The 24,726-nt window shown below is 37.9% G+C and overlaps 1 protein-coding gene across 1 annotated transcript; it reads right to left on the reverse strand.

Annotated features, from left to right (window-relative positions):
* Window positions 1-9,340: 9,340 nt before the first annotated feature.
* Window positions 9,341-18,691, reverse strand: LOC106083476 (protein C12orf4 homolog). Its single transcript, XM_013246520.2, has 5 exons — window positions 18,395-18,691; window positions 16,894-17,599; window positions 13,921-14,062; window positions 13,322-13,848; window positions 9,341-9,811 (listed from the first exon to the last, which is right to left on the reverse strand). The coding sequence occupies exons 1-5, from the start codon at window positions 18,573-18,575 to the stop codon at window positions 9,691-9,693; spliced, it is 1,677 nt and encodes a 558-aa protein (XP_013101974.2). The 5' UTR covers window positions 18,576-18,691; the 3' UTR covers window positions 9,341-9,690.
* Window positions 18,692-24,726: the final 6,035 nt, after the last annotated feature.

The raw sequence follows: 24,726 nt of genomic DNA on the forward strand, positions 1-24,726 counted from the left end.
ACCCATTTTTTATGAAAGGGGTTAGCCTTGTGAAAATGTCAATTTTTGATGCTCCAAAAATTTTTGAGTTGAGTATACAGTAGTGAAGTTTATGCCACAAAATACGGTTTATTGCAATTCCAGCGTGTTTTCCTCAAGAAATAAGCTCAAAATCGCATAATTGATATCCAAAACTTCATAAGAAATCTTTGTAAATTCGAAAATTCTGTAACTTCTTCGTATTTTCGAATTTCTTCAAAACCAAAGGCATCCCTATATTTAGGAGCTAATATTCTTTCCGTTATAGTGCTGATTGAATCAGTACTTTACAATTTTCTCCGAAATAATTCGCATAAATTTATTTTTTTTTTTTTGGAGTGTAGATATTCAAGGTTATTTTCAAGTTCGAAAACGCTCTAACTCCTTCACTTTTTCGAATTTCGAAAATCCAAAAGCAATTCAAGATTCGAAATTCGAAGAGGAATCATAAAATGAACAGTATTTCCCCAAATTTTCACTTTCATTTTTTAACCCATTTTTTATGAAAGGGGTTAGCCTTGTGAAAATTTTAAATTTTTGATGCCCCAAAAATTTTTGAGTTGAGTATGCAGTAGCGAAGTTTATTGCGAAAAAAGTGTTTTATTGCAATCCCAGATTGTTTTTCTTAAAAAATAAGCTCAAAATCGCATAATTGATATCCAAAACTTCGTAAGAAATCTTTGTAAATTCGAAAATTCTGTAACTTCGTCGTATTTTCGATTTTCTTCAAAACCAAAAGCATCCCTATATTTGGGAGCTAATATTCTTTCCGTTATAGTGCTGATTGAATCAGTATTTTACAATTTTCTCCGAAATAATTCGCATAATTTTTTTTTTTTTTTGGAGTGTAGATATTCAAGGTTATTTTCAAGTTCGAATACGCTCTAACTCCTTCATTTTTTCGAATTTCGAAAATCCAAAAGCAATTCATGATTCGAAATTCGAAGAGGAATCATAAAATGAACAGTATTTCCCCAAATTTTCACTTTCATTTTTTAACCCATTTTTTATGAAAGGGGTTACCTTGTGAAAATTTTAAATTTTTGATGCCCCAAAAATTTTTGAGTTGAGTATGCAATAGCGAAGTTTATTGCGAAAAAAGTGTTTTATTGCAATCCCAGATTGTTTTTCTTAAAAAATAAGCTCAAAATCGCATAATTGATATCCAAAACTTCATAAGAAATCTTTGTAAATTCGAAAATTCTGTAACTTCGTCGTATTTTCGATTTTCTTCAAAACCAAAAGCATCCCTATATTTGGGAGCTAATATTCTTTCCGTTATAGTGCTGATTGAATCAGTACTTTACAATTTTCTCCGGAATAATTCGCAAAAATTTATTTTTTTTTTTGGAGTGTAGATATTCAAGGTTATTTTCAAGTTCGAAAACGCTCTAACTCCTTCATTTTTTCGAATTTCGAAAATCCAAAAGCAATTCAAGATTCGAAATTCGAAGAGGAATCATAAAATGAACAGTATTTCCCCAATTTTTCACTTTCATTTTTTAACCCATTTTTTATGAAAGGGGTTAGCCTTGTGAAAATTTAAAATTTTTGATGCTCCAAAAATTTTTGAGTTGAGTATACAGTAGCGAAGTTTATGCCACAAAATACGGTTTATTCCAATTCCAGCGTGTTTTCCTCAAAAAATAAGCTCAAAATCGCATAATTGATATCCAGAACTTCATAAGAAATCTTTGTAAATTCGAAAATTCTGTAACTTCTTCGTATTTTCGAATTTCTTCAAAACCAAAGGCATCCCTATATTTAGGAGCTAATATTCTTTCCGTTATAGTGCTGATTGAATCAGTACTTTACAATTTTCTCCGGAATAATTCGCATAAATTTATTTTTTTTTTTTTGGAGTGTAGATATTCAAGGTTATTTTCAAGTTCGAAAACGCTCTAACTCCTTCATTTTTTCGAATTTCGAAAATCCAAAAGCAATTCATGATTCGAAATTCGAAGAGGAATCATAAAATGAACACTATTTCCTCAAATTTTCACTTTCATTTTTTCACCCATTTTTTATGAAAGGGGTTAGCCTTGTGAAAATTTTAAATTTTTGATGCCCCAACAATTTTTGAGTTGAGTATGCAGTAGCGAAGTTTATTGCGAAAAAAGTGTTTTATTGCAATTCCAGATTGTTTTTGTTAAAAAATAAGCTCAAAAGCGCATAATTGATATCCAAAACTTCATAAGAAATCTTTGTTAATTCGAAAATTCTGTAACTTCTTCGTATTTTCGAATTTCTTCAAAACCAAAAGCATCCCTATATTTGGGAGCTAATATTCTTTCCGTTATAGTGCTGATTGAATCAGTATTTTACAATTTTCTCCGAAATAATTCGCATAAATTTATTTTTTTTTTGGAGTGTAGATATTCAAGGTTATTTTCAAGTTCGAAAACTCTCTAACTCCTTCATTTTTTCGAATTTCGAAAATCCAAAAGCAATTCAAGATTCGAAATTCGAAGAGGAATCATAAAATGAACAGTATTTCCCCAAATTTTCACTTTCATTTTTTAACCCATTTTTTATGAAAGGGGTTAGCCTTGTGAAAATGTCAATTTTTGATGCTCCAAAAATTTTTGAGTTGAGTATACAGTAGTGAAGTTTATGCCACAAAATACGGTTTATTGCAATTCCAGCGTGTTTTCCACAAAAAATAAGCTCAAAATCGCATAATTGATATCCAAAACTTCATAAGAAATCTTTGTAAATTCGAAAATTCTGTAACTTCTTCGTATTTTCGAATTTCTTCAAAACCAAAGGCATCCCTATATTTAGGAGCTAATATTCTTTCCGTTATAGTGCTGATTGAATCAGTACTTTACAATTTTCTCCGGAATAATTCGCAAAAATTTATTTTTTTTTTTTGGAGTGTAGATGTTCAAGGTTATTTTCAAGTTCGAAAACGCTCTAACTCCTTCATTTTTTCGAATTTCGAAAATCCAAAAGCAATTCAAGATTCGAAATTCGAAGAGGAATCATAAAATGAACAGTATTTCCCCAAATTTTCACTTTCATTTTTTAACCCATTTTTTATGAAATGGTTAGCCTTGTGAAAATTTTAAATTTTTGATGCCCCAAAAATTTTTGAGTTGAGTATGCAGTAGCGAAGTTTATTGCGAAAAAAGTGTTTTATTGCAATCCCAGATTGTTTTTCTCAAAAAACAAGCTCAAAATCGCATAATTGATTCGAAAAATTCAAAAGGAATCTTTGTGAATTTGAAATTGCTATAATTTCCTGAGATGTTCCAACTTCATAATTCTAAAAATTCCGTGCGATTGTACAAGTAGAGAACTTTCCAAATTGGTGCAAATCTGTTGTAATTATCGAAAAATAGACAATCTAAAACTTTTTAATGACCTACTTGGTTCGAAAATGCGGCAAACCCTCCGTATTCTCAAATTCCGAAATACCATACGCAAAAATCAATTTTTTTGGGCCACAGATATTCAAGGTAATTTTCAAGTTCGAAAACGGTGTAACTCCTTAATTTTATCGAATTTCGAAAATCAAAAAGCATGTCGTGTTTCGAAATTCGAAGAGGAAACGTAAATCAAGCAGCGTTTCTTAAAATGTTCACTTTAATTTTATTGAATATATTTAGGAAAGAGGTTAGCCTTATGAATATTTTCAATTTTGATGCCACAAAAATAATATAATATTCTATAGAAAAAATAGAAAAAAAAATTGCAAAAATCGTTTTATTTCGGCCGTAGATATCCAAGGTAATTTTAAAGTTCGAAAACGCTATAACTCCTTAATTTTTTTCGAATTTTGAAAATCCAAAAACAGTTTGTGATTTGAAATTCGAAAAGAAGTCATAAAATAAACAGTATTTCTTCAAATTTTCACTTTTATTTTTTACCCCATTTTTTATGAAAGGGGTTAGCCTTGTGAAAATTTCCAATTTTTGATTCCCCAAAAATTTTTGAGTTGAGTATACAGTTGCGGAGTTTATGGCGAAAAATGCGGTTTATTGCAATCCCCGATAGTTTTCTTCAGAAAATAAGGTCAAAATCGCAAAATTAATATCCCAAAATTCAAAAGAAATCTTTGTGAATTTGAAAATGCTGTAACTTTTAAAAACACCGTGCGATTGTAAAAGTAGAGATCTTTCCATATTGGTGCACCCAGAGAAATGTTGATACCAAACGTGCTCATTTCAGTACCATACGGTATTGATAGTAAAGCAAATCTTATGGAAACAAAGCAATATCGCATGGTATGTATGAAATTAGTAACGTTAGGTACTAGCCTTATTACGAACTGGTACTGGTTTTAATGCCAATCTGTTATTGTAATTCCAACCCGTTATTGGTTTTAGTACCAACCCATTATTGAATATTCCACCCCCTTATGAACCAAAATAAAAACCCTTAAAATTTTTTTTTATCTCATTTTATTTTGATTATTTATGTTAAGAATTATGATTAACAATTACAAAAAATAATGTCACGGTGTAACACTATTGCCTCGATTGGTTGTATTCAGCAATTGATTGCATATCCTTTGATTCCCAGAAGTGGTTTTCATATGAATACACCAACACAGCTTTGTTTACCACACATAAGGTTTATTATGTTTTTGATATAGATGACTTCTATAGAATTTCTACTATTTCCATTTTAACCGCTTTCGAGTGTTTTAACGCACACAAATCCTATGGAAACAATTTATTAAATTAAAACAAATATTTTATAATGGCGTCAATATTTTAAGTACAAAGCTCAACAACACTTCTGGCGCAATGACAAGAATACAAATGTGACGCCGTCAATTCTTTTTAACCTCCTTCGTCTGGTACTAAAATGGATACCAAATGGTATTAAAAATACTAGCCAATAACGCAAATAAAATAATAAAAGCCGTTATTGAAAAAGTGCCGTCCTTTTTCTATCAGTGTGCAGTGTAATTATCAAAAAATAGGCGAACTAAAATTTTTTAATGATAAACAGAGTTCGAAATTATTGTCACTCCTTCGTATTTTTGAATTTCTTAAAAACCAAAAGCATCCTTAGATTAGGTACCAAATATTCCTTGTGTAGTAGGGCTGGTTAAAGCAATTCTTCACATTTTTCTTTGAAAAATTTGGTAAAAATCGATTTTTGTTTTGACGTAAATATTTAAGGACTTTTTCAAGGTCAACACGCTGTAACTCGTCCATTTTTTCGAAATTCGCAAATCCAAAAGCAATTTGTGATTGGAAATTCAGAAAGGAATCATAAAATAAACAGCGTTTCTTCAAATTTTCACTTCTATTCCATTTTTTATGAAAGGGGTTAGCCTTGAAAAAATTTTAAATTTTTGATGCCCCAAAAAAACTCCGTGCGATTGTAAAAGGAGCAATCTTTCAATATTGGCGCGAACTTGCGAAAAAATCGATGGTAATTACCGAAAAATAAGCTAACTGCAATTTGTTAATGACCTACTAAGTTCGAAAATACTGAAACTCCTCCGTATTCTCAAATTTCTAAAAACCAAAAGCATCTCTAAGAGAGCTCTTGCAAGCTTCCAGCTGATTTTCTTTCCAAAATCGACCATTCTGCAAAAATGAGCTTCGTCGCTCGATGAACAACAGAGCACACATTTTGATAATAAAATTCAATAATTTGCAAGCGTTGTTTGTTTCCAAGACGATTCGTGGTTAAATTGTAGACCAAAGACCAAAAGATGCTTGACAGTGAAACAAAACACGAAACGTGCGTGAGCTTTTTAAACCAGTGATTCCAAAAAGATAATAGCTAAAAAATCACCCTTTATCTTCATAAAAGACTAGCTGTACCCAGCCCGCTCTGCTGCGCCTTCATTAGCACCACGCGAAAAATTAATTTCTTACTTACTGCCATATGTATCTCCTCAGTATAATTTGTTTATCTACTACCAAATACCTCTTATTGAACTCCATATAGCCATAATTGACAAATATTCACATTTTGGAAGGTGTTTGGAGGGGTAGGCAACCTTCTATAAATTAAACCTGATTTTTAATACCATATTCAAAGTGTACTTGCAAATACCTTTTATTTGAGTCCCATATTACCATGTTAGTCTAATATGCCCATTTGGGGCAGTCTTGGACCGGCCCCTTGGTAATTACATTTTTAATATTCGATAATCTCGTACGAGTATGTACGAGGGTTGACTTCTATATTTCGGGATTAGAGAACACAAAAGCAAATATTAATCATCGAAAATCCACTCTGTTTGAGAAATCTCCAAAACATTCATTCTGAACGCATCAACCGCTTCTTCGGGTTTCGAAAAACGTTGACCTTTCATTTTATTTTTTACGTTCGGGAATAAAAAGAAATCATTCGGTGCCAAGTCAGTTCTATACGAGATGACTCATTAAATCGATGTTTTGAGTGTTAAAAAATGCAGTTGTTGTATTGTATTGTATTTATGGAGCATGTTGTTGTATTTATGGAGCATTTCTTTCGAGCCTTTTTTTTTGAGCGATTAACAAATTGTGTACGATCCAACGCGAACAAATATTTTGGACGGTCAAATGTTCATGCAATTTTGAATTTATGCTGGTCCCTCTAATGGCTAAGGTTGTCTCAATCTCACAATAGGTCACATGACGATCCTGTAATATCGATTGGCGCACAGCATCAATGGTTTTTGGAACAACAACTGATTTTGGACGAACTTCACGAAATTCGTCTTGGAGGGAACTACGATCTCGGTTGAATTCACCATACCCCAACGATAAACACTGGTCTTTGATGGAGCTTCATCGCCAAAAATTGAATTAAGTTCATCAATGCACTGTTGTTGAGTTAATCCACGTCGAAAATTGTAAAAAATAATCGCACGAACATCTTCGCGATTTAATTCCATTTTTTGGGAGAGATGAATCTTAAGTTACTGCAAACAACACAAATAGCGCTCGTACCGCAAAATGTTCTGAGTACGTTTAATCGCAAAAATGTCACGCTTTAGAGCTGTTAGTTGGCAAATTGCAATAAAAGGGTTCTCCAATCCCGAAATATAAAAGGCAACCCTCGTACTCTACTCCCGGATACCTTGCATTGGAGTCCCAAACTGTCCCGATCGGTTTACTTTTGAGTTTCGACGGTTCTTTTGGTAAGGTTTTGGGCTTGGGGCGGCGCCCTAGCTACTTAGATTAAATTTTTTATCATATTCATATTCTTCTCCCGAATACCTTTCATTTGAGTCCCATATTGTCCCGATCGGTCCACTTTTGATTTTGGGCTGTTCTTTTGGTGATGTTTTGAGCTTGGGGCGGCGACCTAGGTACTTCTACCCAATTTTAAATATCATATTCATACTTTACTCCCGAATACCTTTCATTGGAGTCCTATATTGTCCCAATCGGTCCACTTTTTATTTTAGGCGGTAATCTAGGGGCAAAGCCATAGGTACTTGTATCCAATTTTTGACAACATATTAGTATTCTACTCCCGAAAACCTTTCATTGGAGTCCCATATTGTACCGATCGGTACACCTTTGATTTTGGGCACTACTTTTAAGGCGGTTTTGGGTCTGGGGCGGCTCCCTAGATACTTGGATCCAATTTAAAATGTCAAAATTATACTCTACTCCTTAATACCTTTCATTGAAGTCCTATGTTGTCCCGATCGGTCCACTTTTTATTTTGGGCGGTACTCTTGGGGGCGACGCTCTAGGTACTTGGATCCAATTTTTTACACCATATTCGTATTCTACTCCCGAATACCTTTCAGTTGGGTCTCATATTGTCCCAATCGGTCCACTTTGATTTTAGACAATACTTTTGGGGTGGTTTTGGGCTTGGGACGGTGCTCTCGGTACTCGAGTCAATTTTAAATATCATATTCATACTCTACTCTCAAATACCTTTCATTTGAGTCCCATATTGTTCCGATCGGTCCAGTTTCGATTTTCGGCACTGCTTTTGAGCGGTTTTGAGCCTGGAGCGGCCTGCTAGGTACTTGGACCCGATGTTTAATACCATATTCGCATTTAACTCCTCAATACCTTTCATATGCGTCCCATATTGACCCATCGGTAAATCTGTCCTGCTGGGGGCTTTTGGGGGTGGGGAGGCGCCCTCAGACATCAGGGAATACATTTTTATGTCGGATGTGAACTCTACTTTTAAACACCTTTCATTTGATACCCATATTTTCCAAAGCAGTAAAAGTGTCTTGGTGGATGGTGATTTTGGAGGTGGGGGACCGCCCGACACTTAGAGTGCCATATTTATGTCAAGTTCGCACTCTACTCTTTAATAACTTTTATGTTGTCCCATTCGGTAAGCATGTCCTTTCGGGTGGGTTTTGGGATGGGGCGTCCGCCAGGTTAATTGACCCCAAAGTTTTATACCAATTTCGTGTTTTTGTGGTACCATAAGGTGGCTTCCAAATTTTCGCTCCGAGATCTGGAGTTTTTGAAAATTGGGGTAAGCCCTTCAGATATCAAAAAATGTAGTACCCTATTTTCAATCAATTTCATTTTCAGTTTTGGGGAGTTATTTTGTGGCGCCCATCAGCGTTTGTTCAAGCGAGCTCCTGTTGTTGACCGAAATGTTTGTGAGAAATAGTTCCTAGATGAACTTTGTGACACCAAACAAATAAAAAGAGCTAGAGAGAGCTAAAACTTGACGAAATACTCGTATATACATATGAAACTCATAAAAATAAAACCAAAAATATCACAATATATATGACCAATATTAAAAACTATGGTATAAAATACTTAAAAACCGAAACAAATGTAGGGCTTTCTTAAAGTCTAACTCTTACCAACAAAGTACTACATTGTATATATGTATGTATGTACTGCATACATCTAGACAAAAGTATATTTTGTGATGCACTTTTATATTTACACATCCATGCCATACATACAATATATAATTTCTTTTTTCTGATAAAAAAGGAAATCGAGCTCATTGAAAAACATAAACAAAAAACAAAATGAATGACAACAGACTTATTTTACAAAAATATATCTTCAAAACTTTACAATAACAACAAAACAACATTTTTGTGTTTTTTTCGTAAAAGAGGAGAAACTCCGAAACATCGTTGGACACAAAGTCAAACTTAAAGATTCTTAATACGTAAAGCAATGAATAAAAATCTCATTATATTAAAAAAACAAAAGTAGATTGAAATCATGTGAACTGAAAACAAACCAAAAAAACACAAATTAACAAAAAAAAGTTTATGAAAAACACCTAGAAAGGGTATGTAAATTAAAAAATATATAGTACTATTGTTAACCTACATTGAAAGAAATAAAAACAAAAAGATATTGAAATTTAATTATGTTTACCGGTGTGATGATAATTATGACAAACCAAACGACAAACACAGTTGGTGGAATTATTTATTGAACAAGATCACTTATGTATATTTATAGTCTAGAGGCAACTTGCACAGTTGCCGCCCAGCAAGTCGCAATTGAATTCATTGATTACAAAACGAAAAGGAAAGCAAGAATTTACAGGAATTTTTTTTGATTGTGAATGTGTTAACATATTCTTTTGAAAATCGAACATATAACAAACAATTTGCTAAAATGGAAAACCAACTAAAACGAAAATATAAATAAAAAAAATACCGACAAAATTCAAAAAAAAATAAATATATATATAAACATTTTTTCGAGTTTAAATAAAACAAATACAAACTATACACATGTAGTCTTAATCCTATTTTGTGGTATCCACTAGTATTTTGGGATTGGCGACTCGAAACACATTGGGCACCATACTGGCTAAGGTGCTGAAGAGCTCTTCGGATATATCATGCGGCAGTAAGAGTTGCAAAGTGCTGCAAAGAATGTTAAATTAAGACAAATTTTATTATTAGGGAAAAATATGTAACAAGAAACCCCCACTAAGTTTGCCTCCTATTTGTGAGATGTAATGGGAATGGGACGTCCCTAGAAGGTTGGTCCCGAATGTGGATATCAGACTCGTGCTTTAATCCCAAATATCTTTCACTTGAGCAACATGTTTTCATAATCGGCAAACACGGTTTAGGGGGCGTGTTTTGGATGATGGCCACTGAATGACTTGGTCCTGAAAGTATATATCATATTCGGTTTCTACTCAAAAATACCATTTTATGGAGCCCCATACTGCAGTGGTAGAACAAGTAAAAAGGCGTTAAGTTCGGCCGAGCTTAACGATACCAACTACCTCTAGTATATATTGGGTTGCCCAAAAAGTAATTGCAGATTTTTTAAAAGAAAGTAAATGCATTTTAATAGAACTTAGAATGAACTTTAATCAAATATATAATTGCCATTTTGTTCGATAACCTTTTGCCATCTTTCTGGCAAATTTAGTATTCCACGCTCATAGAACTTCTGGCCTTTATCTGCAAAAAACTGAACCAAGTGCGATTTTATAGCCTCATCATTGCCGAAAGTTTTACCATTTAAGGAGTTCTGCAAGGATCGAAATAAATGGTAGTCTGATGGTGCAAGGTCAGGGCTATATGGTGGATGCATCAAAAGTTCCCAGTCAAGCTCACTCAGTTTTTGGCGAGTGACCAAAGATGTGTGCGGTCTAGCGTTGTCCTGGTGGAATATGACACCTTTACGATTGACCAATTCTGGTCGCTTCTCCTTGATGGCTGTATTCAATTTGTCCAATTGTTGACAATAAACATCCGAATTAATCGTATGGTTCCTTGGAAGCAGCTCAAAATATACCACACCCTTCCAATCCCACCAAACAGACAGCATAACCTTCTTTTGGTGGATATCAGCCTTTGAAGTGGTTTGAGCTGGTTCACCATGCTTGGACCATGATCGTTTTCGACTAACGCTGTTGTAAACAATCCATTTTTCATCTCCAGTTATGATTCGTTTTAAAAACGGATCGAATTCATTGCGTTTAAGGTGCATATCACAAGCGTTGATTCGGTTTGTTAAATGAATTTCTTTCAATACATGTGGTACCCAAATATCAAGCTTTTTCACCAGTCCAAGACTTTTTATGTTGTACCTTATGCCCCATAGTAGCTATATCGAAATATGTTCCGATTTGGACCAAATACTTATAAGTACAATTCATTGTTCAATTGTGTATAACAAAATATTGGTCTTTTAAGTCTCTATATTTTAAAATAAACCGATCTGAACGATCGGATGTCGAAAAGCCTAACACAAGTCACTTTGTCAAATTTCAGTGAAATCGGTTTATAAATGCGCCTATTATGGGGCCCAAGACTTTAAATCGAGATATCGCTCTATATGGCAGCTGTATCCAAATCTGGACTGATTTGGGCCAAGTTTAAGAAAATTGTCGAAGAGCCTAACACAATTCACTTTAAATCGAGAGATCGGTCTATATGGCAGCTATATACAAATCTGGACCAATCTGGGCCAAATTCAAGAAGGATATCGAAGAGCCTAACACAGCTCACTGTCGGCGTCATCGGACAATAAATGCGCCTTTTATGGGCCCAAACCTTAAATCAAGAGATCGGTCTATATGGCAGCCATATTGAAATCTGGACCGATCTGGCCCAAATTGAAGAAGTGTGTCGAAGGGTCTAACACAACTCACTGTCTTAAATTTCGGCGACATCGAACAATAAATGCGCCCAAAACCTTAAATCGACAGATCGGTCTATATTTAAGCTATATCCAAATCTAGACCGATCTGTGCCATATTGCAGAAATATGTCGAAGGTCATAACTTAACTTACTGTCCCAAATTTTGCCAAAATTGGGCAATAAATGTGCCTTTTATGGGCGCAAGACCTTAAATCGAGAGGTCGGTCTATATGGCAGCTATATCCAAATCTGGACCGATTTGTACAAAATTAAATAAGGATGTCGAAGGGCCTTACATAACTCACTGTCCCAAATTTCAGCAAAATCGTATAACAAATATGGCTTTTATGGGCCTAAGACCCTATATCGGCGGAACGGTCTATATGGGGGCTATATCAAGATATAGTCCTATATAGCCCATTTTCGAGCTTAACCTGCTGATGGACAAAAAATTAATCTGTGCAAAATTTCAGCTCAATATCTCTAATTTTAAAGACTGTAGCGTGATTTCAACAGACATACAGGTTATTGACCGGTTTGGGCCGTACTTCACACAGTCACACACACTTGGAAGTCATAACAGAACACCGCATGCAAAATTTCAGCCAAATCGGACAAAAATTGTGGCTTCCAGGGGCTCGAGAAGTCTAATCGGGAGATCGGTTTAGATGGAAACTATATCATGTTATAGACTTATTTAAACCGTATTAGGCACAGTTTCTGAAAGTCATAACAGAACTCCTCATGCAAATTTTCAGCCAAATGGGACAAAAATTGCGGCTTCCAGGGGCTCAAGAAGACAAATCGGGAGTTCGGTTTATATGGGAGCTATATCTAAATCTGAACCGATATGGCCTGTTTGCAATCCCCAACGAACTACCTCAATATTAAGTATCTGTGGAAAATTTCAAGTGGCTAACTTTACGCGTTCGACGGCTATCGTGATTTCGACAGACGGACGGAATGACTAGACTAGTATACCCCCATCCTATGGTGGTGGGTATAAAAATGAAAGTGTTGCGCTTTGTTTGTATGCATGTTATCTATAGACTCAAAAACAGCTGGACCGATATTCATGATATTTTCACAGATGGTAGAGGGTGACCCCCGATGGATATGGGGTACCCCATTTAATGACATCCGCGAAGGGGGCGGACCCTCCCCCAAACTCCAATTTTCAAAAACGACAGACTTCGGAGATGGGAGGTCGACTTAAGCGAAAATTTGTATGTACACACACAAAAGTATAAAAATTTGGTGTCAAATAACCGTAGGGTATGCCCAACCAAAAAACGCACCAAACGGACATGTTTACCGATTGGGACAATATGGGTATCAAATGAATGGTATTTTAGAATAGAGTACGAACTTGATACAACGAACTTGACCCCAAGTGTCGCGAGACCTGTCCTAAACCAGTCCTAGAGGGGCCGCCCACCTCAGAAACCACCCCAAAGAGACATATAAACCAATCGGGAAAATATGGGATTGAAACAAAAGGTACTTGAGAGTAAAATACGAAAATTATATAAAAATTTGAGGTCTATTCCCAGGCGGATCGCCCCACCCAAAAATTATGCCCCAAATGGACATGTACACCAAACGGCACAAAATGGAAAGGTATTTGGCAAAGCCGGCATGCTAGTATACACATATTGACTAATAATTCCAATTCAGGCTAGGCTAAAAAAAGTATCTACCTATCCAGGATGAAGACAATGTATAAGGAAAGGTAAGTACCTGTTTTTTAAGCTTCTCTTCCAAATTCTTACCTTAACTCGGCACCACCCCATGATGCTGATTCGATCATAAAACCTTTGGCACATTTAAATACCAGCTCCGCTCTACGCATACACCATTGCACTGTCATATCCTCGGACATTTCATGACGTAATAGTGCCGGTATTGTCAACGTTGTAACATCATGACGACTGGCAGTTTTCAGAATGTTGCGCAAACCCAATATTACCGGATGTCTGGAATTTATTTCGCTGGGAGCATTGATTGGCTCATCCGATATTAGATGGAATATAACATGTGATTGTGAAAGATTCGAATGTTTGGTAATGAAAAAGTCACCAGTTTTTAATTTTGCACTGGTTTTTATTGGCGAATTGCTTGCGCTGCTTTGTAAGGATTGATTTTTATCGCTGCCATTGGTAGCAACATCAGTTCCATCAGCACTGTTTAAACTAACATCGGTGCTAGCCGTACTTAAACTTTTTGTGCTGGGTGTGGATGAAGAATTAATGTTAAGCTGTCTTATTTGTTGTTCAATTTTCTCTAATTGATCATCGATCTGCAATTTTTTAAATAAAATTTTATTTATAAGTCATTCATATATACATATATGTAAGGATTTACTACATGCCTGATTAAAATGGAATTCAGTCGACATATTTGCATTCTTAATAATATCTTTGTTAGCCTGTGCCTGAACCGAGGGAGTTAGCACGACAACACCACACAATGAACTGGAGTATAGACCCAAGGCCATATTCAAACCATTTAGACTAAAAAAAAATAAATGCATTAATTAATGAGAATTCTTATTCTTGCGGAAATGTGCGGAAAAACTGGCGGGACGGGACAACAAAGTTTTAACCATAAGGTTCCCATTATGGACAATGAGGAAGCTGATGATAAAATCAGCCCAGTCTACTAGAAACTACTGAGCAAAAAAACTAGTCAAGCTAATGCTTTCGGATATATGGAGCAGCAGCGATATAATATTTAGAAGGACGAAAACAAATTTGCCATAATATTTGGGAGGGTGGAATCAGCCCTCATCGGAATCAAGAATTGAAGGCGTTGAGCTCCTAACCGGGGAATTTAAGGTCATATCGATTGAGTCTCTCTTACCTGTAGAGAATATTGGACACGTTTATGATAATAAATCTTCTGATCCTTGTTAGCAGCTACAAGCATGTCTGCACTAGGAATCGATCTGTTGACTATGATGTGGTTGTCTAGAAGATTTACATTGTCAACCTTCTTGAACGTAAAAGGGTTTTTAATAACATGAGCTTTAGAAAAAAACATAAATGGTGTTCCTGAATGTTCCCCCAATGCTGTTAAATCGGATTGATACGATGCTAAGGGAAGAATTGTCAAATCATCACTAGCGGACAGCTCAATTAGGAAGATGGTAACTAAAGCGGATTTTATCTCCCTTTTTGTGGGACTGAGTTCTTTTGATTCTGAGTTTTGACGCCTGAGAATGGGAGGTCGAGACTGGTTAGGAGATTCAAAATAATATTCCAACCATGATAAAGGCTATTAGGGTTTGCTGCGAATCGGGCCATCAAGAGGTTGTTGAGAATGAGGTGGCCGAATGGATGACTAGCCAGAATGGATGATTTTTGAATCAGTAAACTTTCCGCGGTGTGCGCTCTTTGTTAGGATGGATCGTTTTCTATGTGCATCATCCAAAGGCCTCGCTGTTGTTATAGCAGTGTGTTGTACACTGAGGCCATTGTATTGTAAAAAATTATGTTGTAGCTAGTGGCCAATTTTCACGTAACGGCAAGATACTTATCCTGGAGCTGAGACGATCTTGGACCACTGATAGGCAATAGGGGGTCTGTGGTAGTGAAAAACGGTTTGAGACGGTTAAGATCCTAGGGTGCCACTGCTGTGCACTGCCGGAAGAAGACACAAGATAATGATTTAACACCCACTCCATGCTTGAACTCTCTCCAGCCTCACAATCCTCTCGTCATTTGCAGGAACCTCAAATTGGCACTATGTAGGAAACACTCACCCATAAGGGTCTTCCCCTGCCCACCTGGCTTCTCTCGACTCTTGTTGTTTTAATTATTCTCGTGTTTTGTCTTGCGCATTGGTTCTCCTTCCTTCCCTTTTGATTCTACTGCCTTGCACCGTACTATTATAGATCTGCGTCTGCATATTTTTCTCTCCTTGGGCGTCCTCCAACCTAATTAAATCTAAGGCAAAACACAATTTTACAATAACCGGCACGGAATAGCTGTGACCACCACACAAGCTGGAATATTTAGCTCTAATTTTGTGTGTTGTTCATTGCTGTCACGAGAAGCTTAGCTGCGAGCTACAGGGCGCGTCCACAGGTTGCGGATAGTGGAATGCTCCATACGAAGTAGCTGCAACGGCATTCGCGGATAATCGGCGATATCGAGCGGAGAGTCTCAGTGAGAGGTCGAATGGCACCGGCTCTTGCATAAATACTGATTGCATATGATGCTCGATATGACAAGGCGAGTTATTGGCGCCTTTAAATAACCACTGGCCACCCTGTTCCCGCAGCAATCGGTCCTTTGGACCTGAACGAGCTTGCTCACCTACAGGAGCCACATGACATGAATTGTGGCTACAACAACAACAACTGTCCTCACTTTATAATGGCCGCCGGTTGCTCTGCAACGACCCTACTTAATAAGGTTCGCTAAACCCATATGGAAGTATGTGGTTACAACAGAAACAAATTAGCCATATGGTTGTAAGAGTTTTTCAAGTTATCAGGTCCATGCGCTGGAACGACCTTGCTTCCAATAGGAAACTTGCCTCTCACAAACAACAACAACTTATTATCGAATGGCCATCATGTTCCCGCGCCGATCGGACTTAGAGACCAGAACGGGCTTGCTCCCCTATAGGAGCTTGACGGCACGGCATGGCTATGAGCACCACACGGATTGGAACTGTAAGCACCAATTTGGTTGGTGTTTATAGCCATGACGATTAGCTCTGCTGGGAGATACCGGATATCGAATGGAGAGTCTCAGTGAGAAATCGGACGGCACTGGCACTCTTGCCTAAATACTGGTTGCCTTTGTTACTCGATATGACAAGGCGAGTTATTTGCGCTCTTAAATAACCAGTGGCCATGACGTACCCGCAACGATCGGTCACATGGCCCGGAACGAGCTTCCTCTCCGTGGAGCTTGAAGAGGATCGCTACCTCTACACACGGAGATGTGGCTACAGCAACGAAAACAACAACCTAATGGCTATCGTGTTCCCACGGCGATCGGTCTTACGAACCAGAACGAGCTTGACAAGGATCGCTACCTTCACATAGAAACATGTGGTTACAACAACAACAAATTACCCAGTTGCAAACCTTCTTCGAAGGGATTATTTCATTACTAAAACAGGCAAGGTTTCGAGTAAACAAACTGTACAGCCACTTTCACCAGAATCCAATACACTTATGATTCTTATGCTCAAAAAAGGCTTCTACTATAAGATCACCACAACCTCCTTTGAGATGGTGGGGATTGATTTTGGGGTATTTGAATCGAAGCTACTAACTTCATATTCATATTCATCAGCTAGATACTTAAAAATAAAAACTTGGCCTTACCTCTCATCTGCATAAAGTGGACTACAGAGATCATTAACATTTGAGCTTAGTATACGTATATTGTGCATGTGCTTCAATTGAGATCCTAGATGTATGGTAAAGCTCTCCTCCATTGAAGGTTGTTGAGAAATAAACATGGATGAGCGATTGCCCAATGGCGTTGAAACTGGCGAAGACTGGAATAGTTCACTAACTTGGCTTGTAATCCAATGACGATATTCATTTTTCTGATGGCCTATTTTTGCCTCCAATTCCGATTCGTATCTTTTACGAACATAATTCTGTGTAGAGTATTGTTGCGCCAATAAATTGTTTATGTCCTCTGGTGTTGTGGTTATATCCAATTGATTTATTTTAGACTCCATCTCCTCTTGTTGGGTATTATTCAGCGTTTCTACCTCTTTATCCATTTCTTTGGTCATGTTGGATATAACTTTAGAATAGGCACGTTCCTTTTTCAAGATTTCCTCCAGCGAAGAGGAATGTACAAGACGATGAAAACTTTGGGCAAATATATCCTCATCTGAAGGACCAACACGATCAGCAAATTGTATTAACTCCTCCTTATAATGACGCTCAGTTTCACGTATAATCTCTTCAACATCGATTTCATTATTGCGAACTTTTTCCAAAAGTTCTTCGGCATATTCATCTCTAAACTTTTGATTTTCAACATCGATAAACTTTTGTAGGACCTTTTCAATACCTAAAAAATACGAACCAGATGAACAAAGTTTTATTAAAAAAAAACTTGAAATATAACGCAATAGCGTAGGTCCCACTCCCTATCTGATCTGAACTTGAAGCTAGCCAGCACTAAATGGCCAATTTTACTCATGTGGCAGGACTAGTAGACTAATGTTGTCGTTGTTGTAGTAGTGTGTTGTACACTGAGGCGACAGCCCTTGCCGACGAAGGACTCCATGGGGTCAAATCGGTACGTACAACTGGCTGCCATGGGATGGACTAGTACCCTTATATCTTTAGTTTGCTTTCCACATTGCGCAGGTTGGCGCAGTCTAGTCTCCGCAAATAATTTTAAGGTATTAAAAATTCATCAAAATATCATCGAGGGTGTATTACTATAATGTGTAATTCAATCCCATACGTACCGGATTGACCGGACTTAATCGGCAAGGGCTGCCGCCTCGGTGTACAACACACCGCTACAACAACATATATTTTTTATGTTACAAGAGACAATTCTTCAAATAAATCGCAACAAAAAATTTATTTACTCATGCAGACAAATTCTCTGCGGTCATCGAATTGGCCAGAGGGCTGTCATAAACTTGTAAAATTGACGCAGTACGAGTTAAAGTCGTGGGGGACGTGTGCTATGGAAATCGCTTTATTCTGCTTAGGGGTAACTTTTGATAATGAGAGCGCACAGCAAGTCTATTGCTTGCATGTCCATAGTAACATGGGCGGTTTAAAATCCACACCCTCTTCTTTAACCTATCATAATCGTACCGGTATAGCATACATCTGTTTTACACACCTATATTTTCATCCAAAAGGCGCATCATAGGATCCATTTGGGCTAAGACTTGGGTGGTTAGCTCTTCTAGACTATCGTCATATGGTATAATGACATCAATGGTGGCTTCTCGCTGTACTCCTTCATGGTCCATGTATTTGTAGCAAAATTGCTGAGTTTTTGTCTTGTCCAACTCTACCATGCTGATATTTTAGGGGGATTCTATTTAAAAGATACGCCCCCTTTAAAGCAACATAAAATTTAACGTTGTTATAAATTTAACAAAACACAAATTACTGATAACAGCTTATACTAACAAACAGCTGGTATTAAGTGTGAATGGAACAGCTTATTGTGAATTATCAGTATCAATATTAATTATTGAGCCACATACAGTACCCTTCAACTACGAAGAACTCCGTTAACATTTAAAATTGTTGAAATGGCGAAACTATCAAAGGTGGTCTCATTTGTACAACAACCACAAATCATATGGTGCAATCCCCCATCTTGTCATAAAGGTGATCCACGTTTTGCCAACGCAACGTGTGCGTTATTGAGCAGAGAATATGGGAGAAAGAAGATAACAACAAAGAGAATTCAAACAAAAATCGGACACCTTAATACGTCAAACCTAGCCTGCTGCTAACAGCTGTTTGTGTATTCATATGAAAACCACTTCTAGGAATCAATGGATATGGAATCAATTGCTGAATACAAAAAATTGAGGTTGGGTTTAACATTAACTTTAACATTGCTTTTTGTAATTATTAATCTAAATAATCAAAATAAAATTAGATTAAAATTATTTTCAATGGTTTTTCTCTTGGATCATTAGGGGGTGGAACAATCAATAACGGTTTGGTACTAAAACCAATAACGGTCTGGTGCTAAAACCAATAACAGATTGGTATTAAAACCAATACGAGTACGATAATAAGGCTAGTACCAAACGGTACTAATCATTTTATGTTTTATCCATACAATCCTGTATTGTTTTTTATACCATACGGTGTTGCTCAAATATTAATACTGTATGGTACTCAATCCCATGGCAGCCGGTTGTACGTACCGCATTGACCCGATGAAGTCTTTCATCGGCAAGGGCTGTTGACTCAGTGTACAACACACTGCTACAACAACCGTATGGTACTGAAATGAGCACGTTTGGTATCATCATTTCTCTGGGTGCATATACACAGGTCAAGTGTGAGGCAGCCACTACGGCTATGAGACTTAAGGCGATGGGGCAATGACGGTATAATCGAGGCGACAATAGGAAACCTGGAAGGAATGCAAGAGGTTTCCGACCTTATACCTGAGACGACACTTGTTGGTGCGAGGCACTGCTGGTGCGAGGCACTGCTGGTGCGAGGCACTGCTGGTGCGAGACACTGCTGCCACATTGACGGAACCCTGGTATTGCCATATGGAAGATCATGCTAGATAGATGGATCAAAGCTAGAGAACAAATGGTGCCTGGGGGTCTACATTGAAAACCCAGGGACTGAGATCTGTTTTAGACTGTCTGACCATAATACGATCCTGCAGGCAGAGATCCATGTAATCTCGGAATGGAGATCCAAGTCGGTAAGGTCATGAACAGTTTTGGAGGACGTAGTGTTAAAATTTACAGTAAACTGGCCATCAGGTCAATAACAACCAAGTCGGTAAGGTCATGAACAGTTTTGGAGTGTAAGAAGAAGATTAAAGCCTTATCTGAGGATGGCGTGGTACGCATCGTTTAGGTATCGGGACATAGGGAAGTAAGGTATAATGAAGGCCATAGCCAAAGAAAAGTGAAACGGTCGGTAGGTCGACGAAAATCCTAAGGGAAGATCTGGATCATGAGAAGACGAGGTGATTATTGAAAGGAAGCAAGACAAAGGTCAACATAGCTTTCGGCATCATAACGGGCCATAGGACTACGAGCTCACTTATGGTAAATCGGTGCGGCACGACGATTATATGTTGGAGCATTTCCTATGTCACTGCCTGTCTTTCGCGGCTAACAAACACTGGCACTTCGGTGGGGACAAAATACCAGACATACCAATAGCTATACTGACCTCCTTCTTACTTTCTTTCAGTAATAGCCTCGTCTTCTCACGATCTGGATCCCCTCATAGGATTTTCGCCGCTGTTCCACAGTGTTGCATGCGCAGTCGTTGTGCACGCCCTTAACTCTTACTGCGTCAACCCGAAAGACTTCAGATTAACCAAGTTTATTAACGGCAGTCCTCTGGCCTTCACCGCTAAATCATCCGCCCTTACATTCCCCCTTACACCGTTATGACCCGGCGCCTAAACGATGCGGATTTTGCCATCCTCAGAGAAGGCGTTAATCTCCTTCCTATACTGCAAGACTGTTCGTGACCTTACGGTCCTGGTTGTTATTACCCTTTTGGCAATTTTACTATCCGTAAAGATGTTCGTACTCGACGTTCTCGCGTTATCACCACACCACTTCACGCATTCCGTGATAGCACTTATCTCCGCCTGCAGGACCGTATTATGGTCGGGCCGCATAAAACAGATCTCAGTCCCTGGGTTTTCAATGTAGAACCCCTTACGTACTCTGTCCTCTAGCTTTGATCCATCCATGTAACATGATCTTGCAAATGGCAATACTAGAGTTTCGATAATCCAAAATTGAGCCGCTGGCAGCGGTGCCTCGCATTCGACCTCAAGGTTAATTTATGGTATCCAATCAGAAACCCCTTCCTTCCGGGTTTCCTATCGTCGCCGCGATTATATCGCGATGGTTTGAGTTGCTTCCATCCTCAATCCAATTTCCCATCGCCTTAAGTCTTATAGCCGATGTGGCTGCCTCACACTTAATTTGTAAGTCAAGGGGTCGGATATTTAGAATAGTTTCCAGAGCCATAGTGGGCGTGGCCCTCATCGATCCGCCTATGCTAAGACAACATGTTCTCTGAACCTGTTGTATGGTCCTTATATTGCACTTTTTCTCCATAACAGTCCACCAAACTATTGAGGCGAAAGTAAGTATTGGTCTTATCACGCTCCTGTAGAGCCAGTGCACCATCTTCGGATTCAGGCCCCATTTCGAGCCTACGGCCCGTCTACATAGTACCCAACATCTGTGAGCCTTCTCAGTACGCTTCTAAATGTGCCACTTCCAATTCAGTTTCCTGTCCAAGTTCACACCAAAGTATTTGACGTTGTTAGATATCGAAACCGTCTTATTGAGAAAACGTGGTGCGTTAAATTGGCCCACCCTCGACTTCATGGTGAACAGGCATATTTCAGTCTTCTATGGGATAATTTTGAGACCTCTGGGTCTAGTCCAGTCATATGCCATATGTAAGACCCTTTTGGCCCTTCTGCATAGCGGATCCTTACCCCTTAGAAGTATTGCAACATCGTCTGAGTAGTAGACGGGTTCAAATCCCTTTTCAGTCAGCATCCGTACTGGGTCATTTATGGTGGTCACCCATGGGAGTGGCGAAAAAATGCCCCCCTGTGGCGTGCTATGTGCCACTTTCTCTCTTACATTTAAGCCATGGGACACATAATTTATCCACCTGTTTCTTAGCATATGATTTATCCAGTTTCTAAGGACCGGATCCACCCGGTACTGGTCTAGGGATTGGATCAGTGTGTCGGTCCGTACATTATTAAAAGCCCCCTCGATGTTAATACATACCGCCAGAGTGTACGTTTTGGCATCGAAGGATTCTTCTATTTTATGCACAACGCGCAGGGCATAACTTTCTTGACAAAGGCATGCTGTTTGTATTTGAACAGTTCGCTTGATGTCATACTCTTATCATGGTGTCCACAATACGTTTCATGGTTTTGAGTAGAATGGACGTAAGGCTTATAAGTCTGTAGGCTTTTGATGTCGCATAACTTGCGTTGCCGGGTTTAGATATAGTAACACCCTTGCCTTCTGCCAGACTATGCAAGTCCTAGGCACACTATAAAAATAGTTAAAAATGGTTTGAAGCTCCTCAAGGATTCCTTTACCATAAATTCCGTAATTATAAACATTCAATCAACATCATTATTCCAAGATTCCGTCGTTTTCATCAAAAGCCTCAACATGTTCTCCGCTGTCTCTGCTCTCACTCCCATGTCGTCTTATTAATTTTCAGTTTGGACATGGGTTTTTGAGAGAAACTTTTTTATCTTGGCGGCGTCATTAACGCTATCGACCTGTTCGCAGAAAAGCTTCCAAGAGGCACGTTTTGTCTTTTGTATTCCTTAAGCCGTGTGTTAAACACATCCCAATTAAATTCCGCTTTTTTACGACGTGCTCTGTTAAAAAGTCTGCGGACCTCTTTTGCAATATTGCGAATTTCTGATTTCCTTTCCCAAAGAGGACGACTATCTTCGAAGGACCCCACTAGTGCAGTCGTAATCCTGTTGACATTTCCGTCAATGTCTTCTATGCTTGGACAATCTAAATTGCCTTGCCCAAGTCTTCTGCTATTCTAAACCTAATGTGCCGATGGTAAGAGAAATAGTGTTCAATGGAGACCCTCCAATCCTAAACCTCATTGATTAGATTTTCCGAAATGTGGTGACAGTACCCTATTAGTACCACGTTTCCTTTCTGTTTTGCTTTCACACCATCCGTTGCATCTGCGACATGGGTGGCGTTGTCGGAGAGTCGAAAGGCAGATAAAGAGATGCCAGGTGTGTTACACCGTCTCCTTGTCTAACCATTGTTGCAACCGACGTTGACAACTCTGCGGAAAATATATAATTAAAAGTTTTTTGACAAATAACGCAGGTCCTAAGAGTACCAGTGTTAATATAGAATAATTGGTAGTTGATATGGTTCAGTCCAGAAACGTTGTTCCGGGTCGTCCATGGCTCCTGAATTAAGGCAATATAAATCTTGCCCAGTTAATTTGAGACATTTCAAAAAGAACAAATTAAATGTCTTGATGACCATGAGGGTTCTTCAAACTAAATTAAGAAGCATTAGAAATAAGAAACCGCTATTGTCTCAATTACTGAATGATTCTGTGGTAGACATTGTTTGCGTATCGGTGACGTACCTGGAAATTTGAAGGAAAGAAGGGCGTTGCCATTCCAATAAACAAATCGTAATCAAATCCGCTTATGTTCCACCTAACGTGTCCTTTAACAGAGCGGATCTTTTGAACATTATCCATTCCGCTAAATGCCAAAATTATTATGTGTGGCGATTTCAACTGTCATCACCAGATATTGGGTTTTACCGATACTGATGCACGAGGAGATAATATGCTCTAATTTATAAAAGACAGAGGCCTTATGCTTCTGAATGACGGATCACTTACATGAGTGCTTTGGTTCTTACCACTGTACCATAATTATGGATTTAAGCATACAGGCAACATGTCGCAAAACTACCTATAGAGTACCAAAACACAAAACAAGATTATCTTAATGTTGGTATAGTTGAAATATTTGTTGATGACCAATCAAAGTTCGAACTTTGATTTTAATGGCAATTACATGTATGAAGGTACTGAAGGGTGCGCAGTTTGGCTTGTGCGACGCTTTAGGGTTGGTATTCTATTCTGCTTTCGGAATGGTCGCGGAAATTTATAATTATTCCGCGAGCGGAATTTGACAGTAATCAAATGTTTTTGTTTCCATACCAAAACAAAACAATTTTTTTATCCGCACTTATTGTTTTCTCTATTTAATTTATATTTTTGCATATAAATAAAGAAAAACGAACCATTGAAAGCAATAAAACATGCAATATTTTCAAGTGTTTCCATTTTGATTTTTTTGCCATTTTCCTCACTATAAGCAGAGTACTACTTCTCCGGCTATTTTTAGCCAACGTTTTTTTTTTATATGGAGTTTGGCAGCATTCCGCCTGAAAAGCTGAACAGAAAACTCAGCTTTAGACCTGTATTCACAAAACTTAATGTAGCTTTAAAGTAGGTATATTGACAGATTTTCTTTATAGAATTGTGAAACAAACCTAATTTTAAGCTGCATTTTGTGAATACCGGTGTTAGTAATAAAGTATGAGCCCTTGCCACACGGTCTCTCGTAGAGACTGCTCTCGAAACAGCAGCCAACGGAGCATTCTTATATCCGCAATCTGTGGACACGCCCGCTAGCTCTCAGCCGAGCTCATATTAAGCTATAACTTGTCTGGTACTCGTGTCCATCCCGGAATTTGCAAATAAAATATAAAATATTATGTTTTATACAGTACATAAAAGGTAATGAACGAATAAAAAGCAAATATACAACAAATCCTAATGTATAAACGATCCATACAGAAGAGCCGAATTTTTTTGTTTAATGAACGCTGAACGTTACAATAGAGAAGTCGACAACTCGGTATATTCTCCAATACATATGAATGCCAA

Source organism: Stomoxys calcitrans, chromosome 2, assembly GCF_963082655.1.
Source record: "Stomoxys calcitrans chromosome 2, idStoCalc2.1, whole genome shotgun sequence".
Classification (NCBI taxonomy): Eukaryota; Metazoa; Arthropoda; class Insecta; order Diptera; family Muscidae; genus Stomoxys; species Stomoxys calcitrans.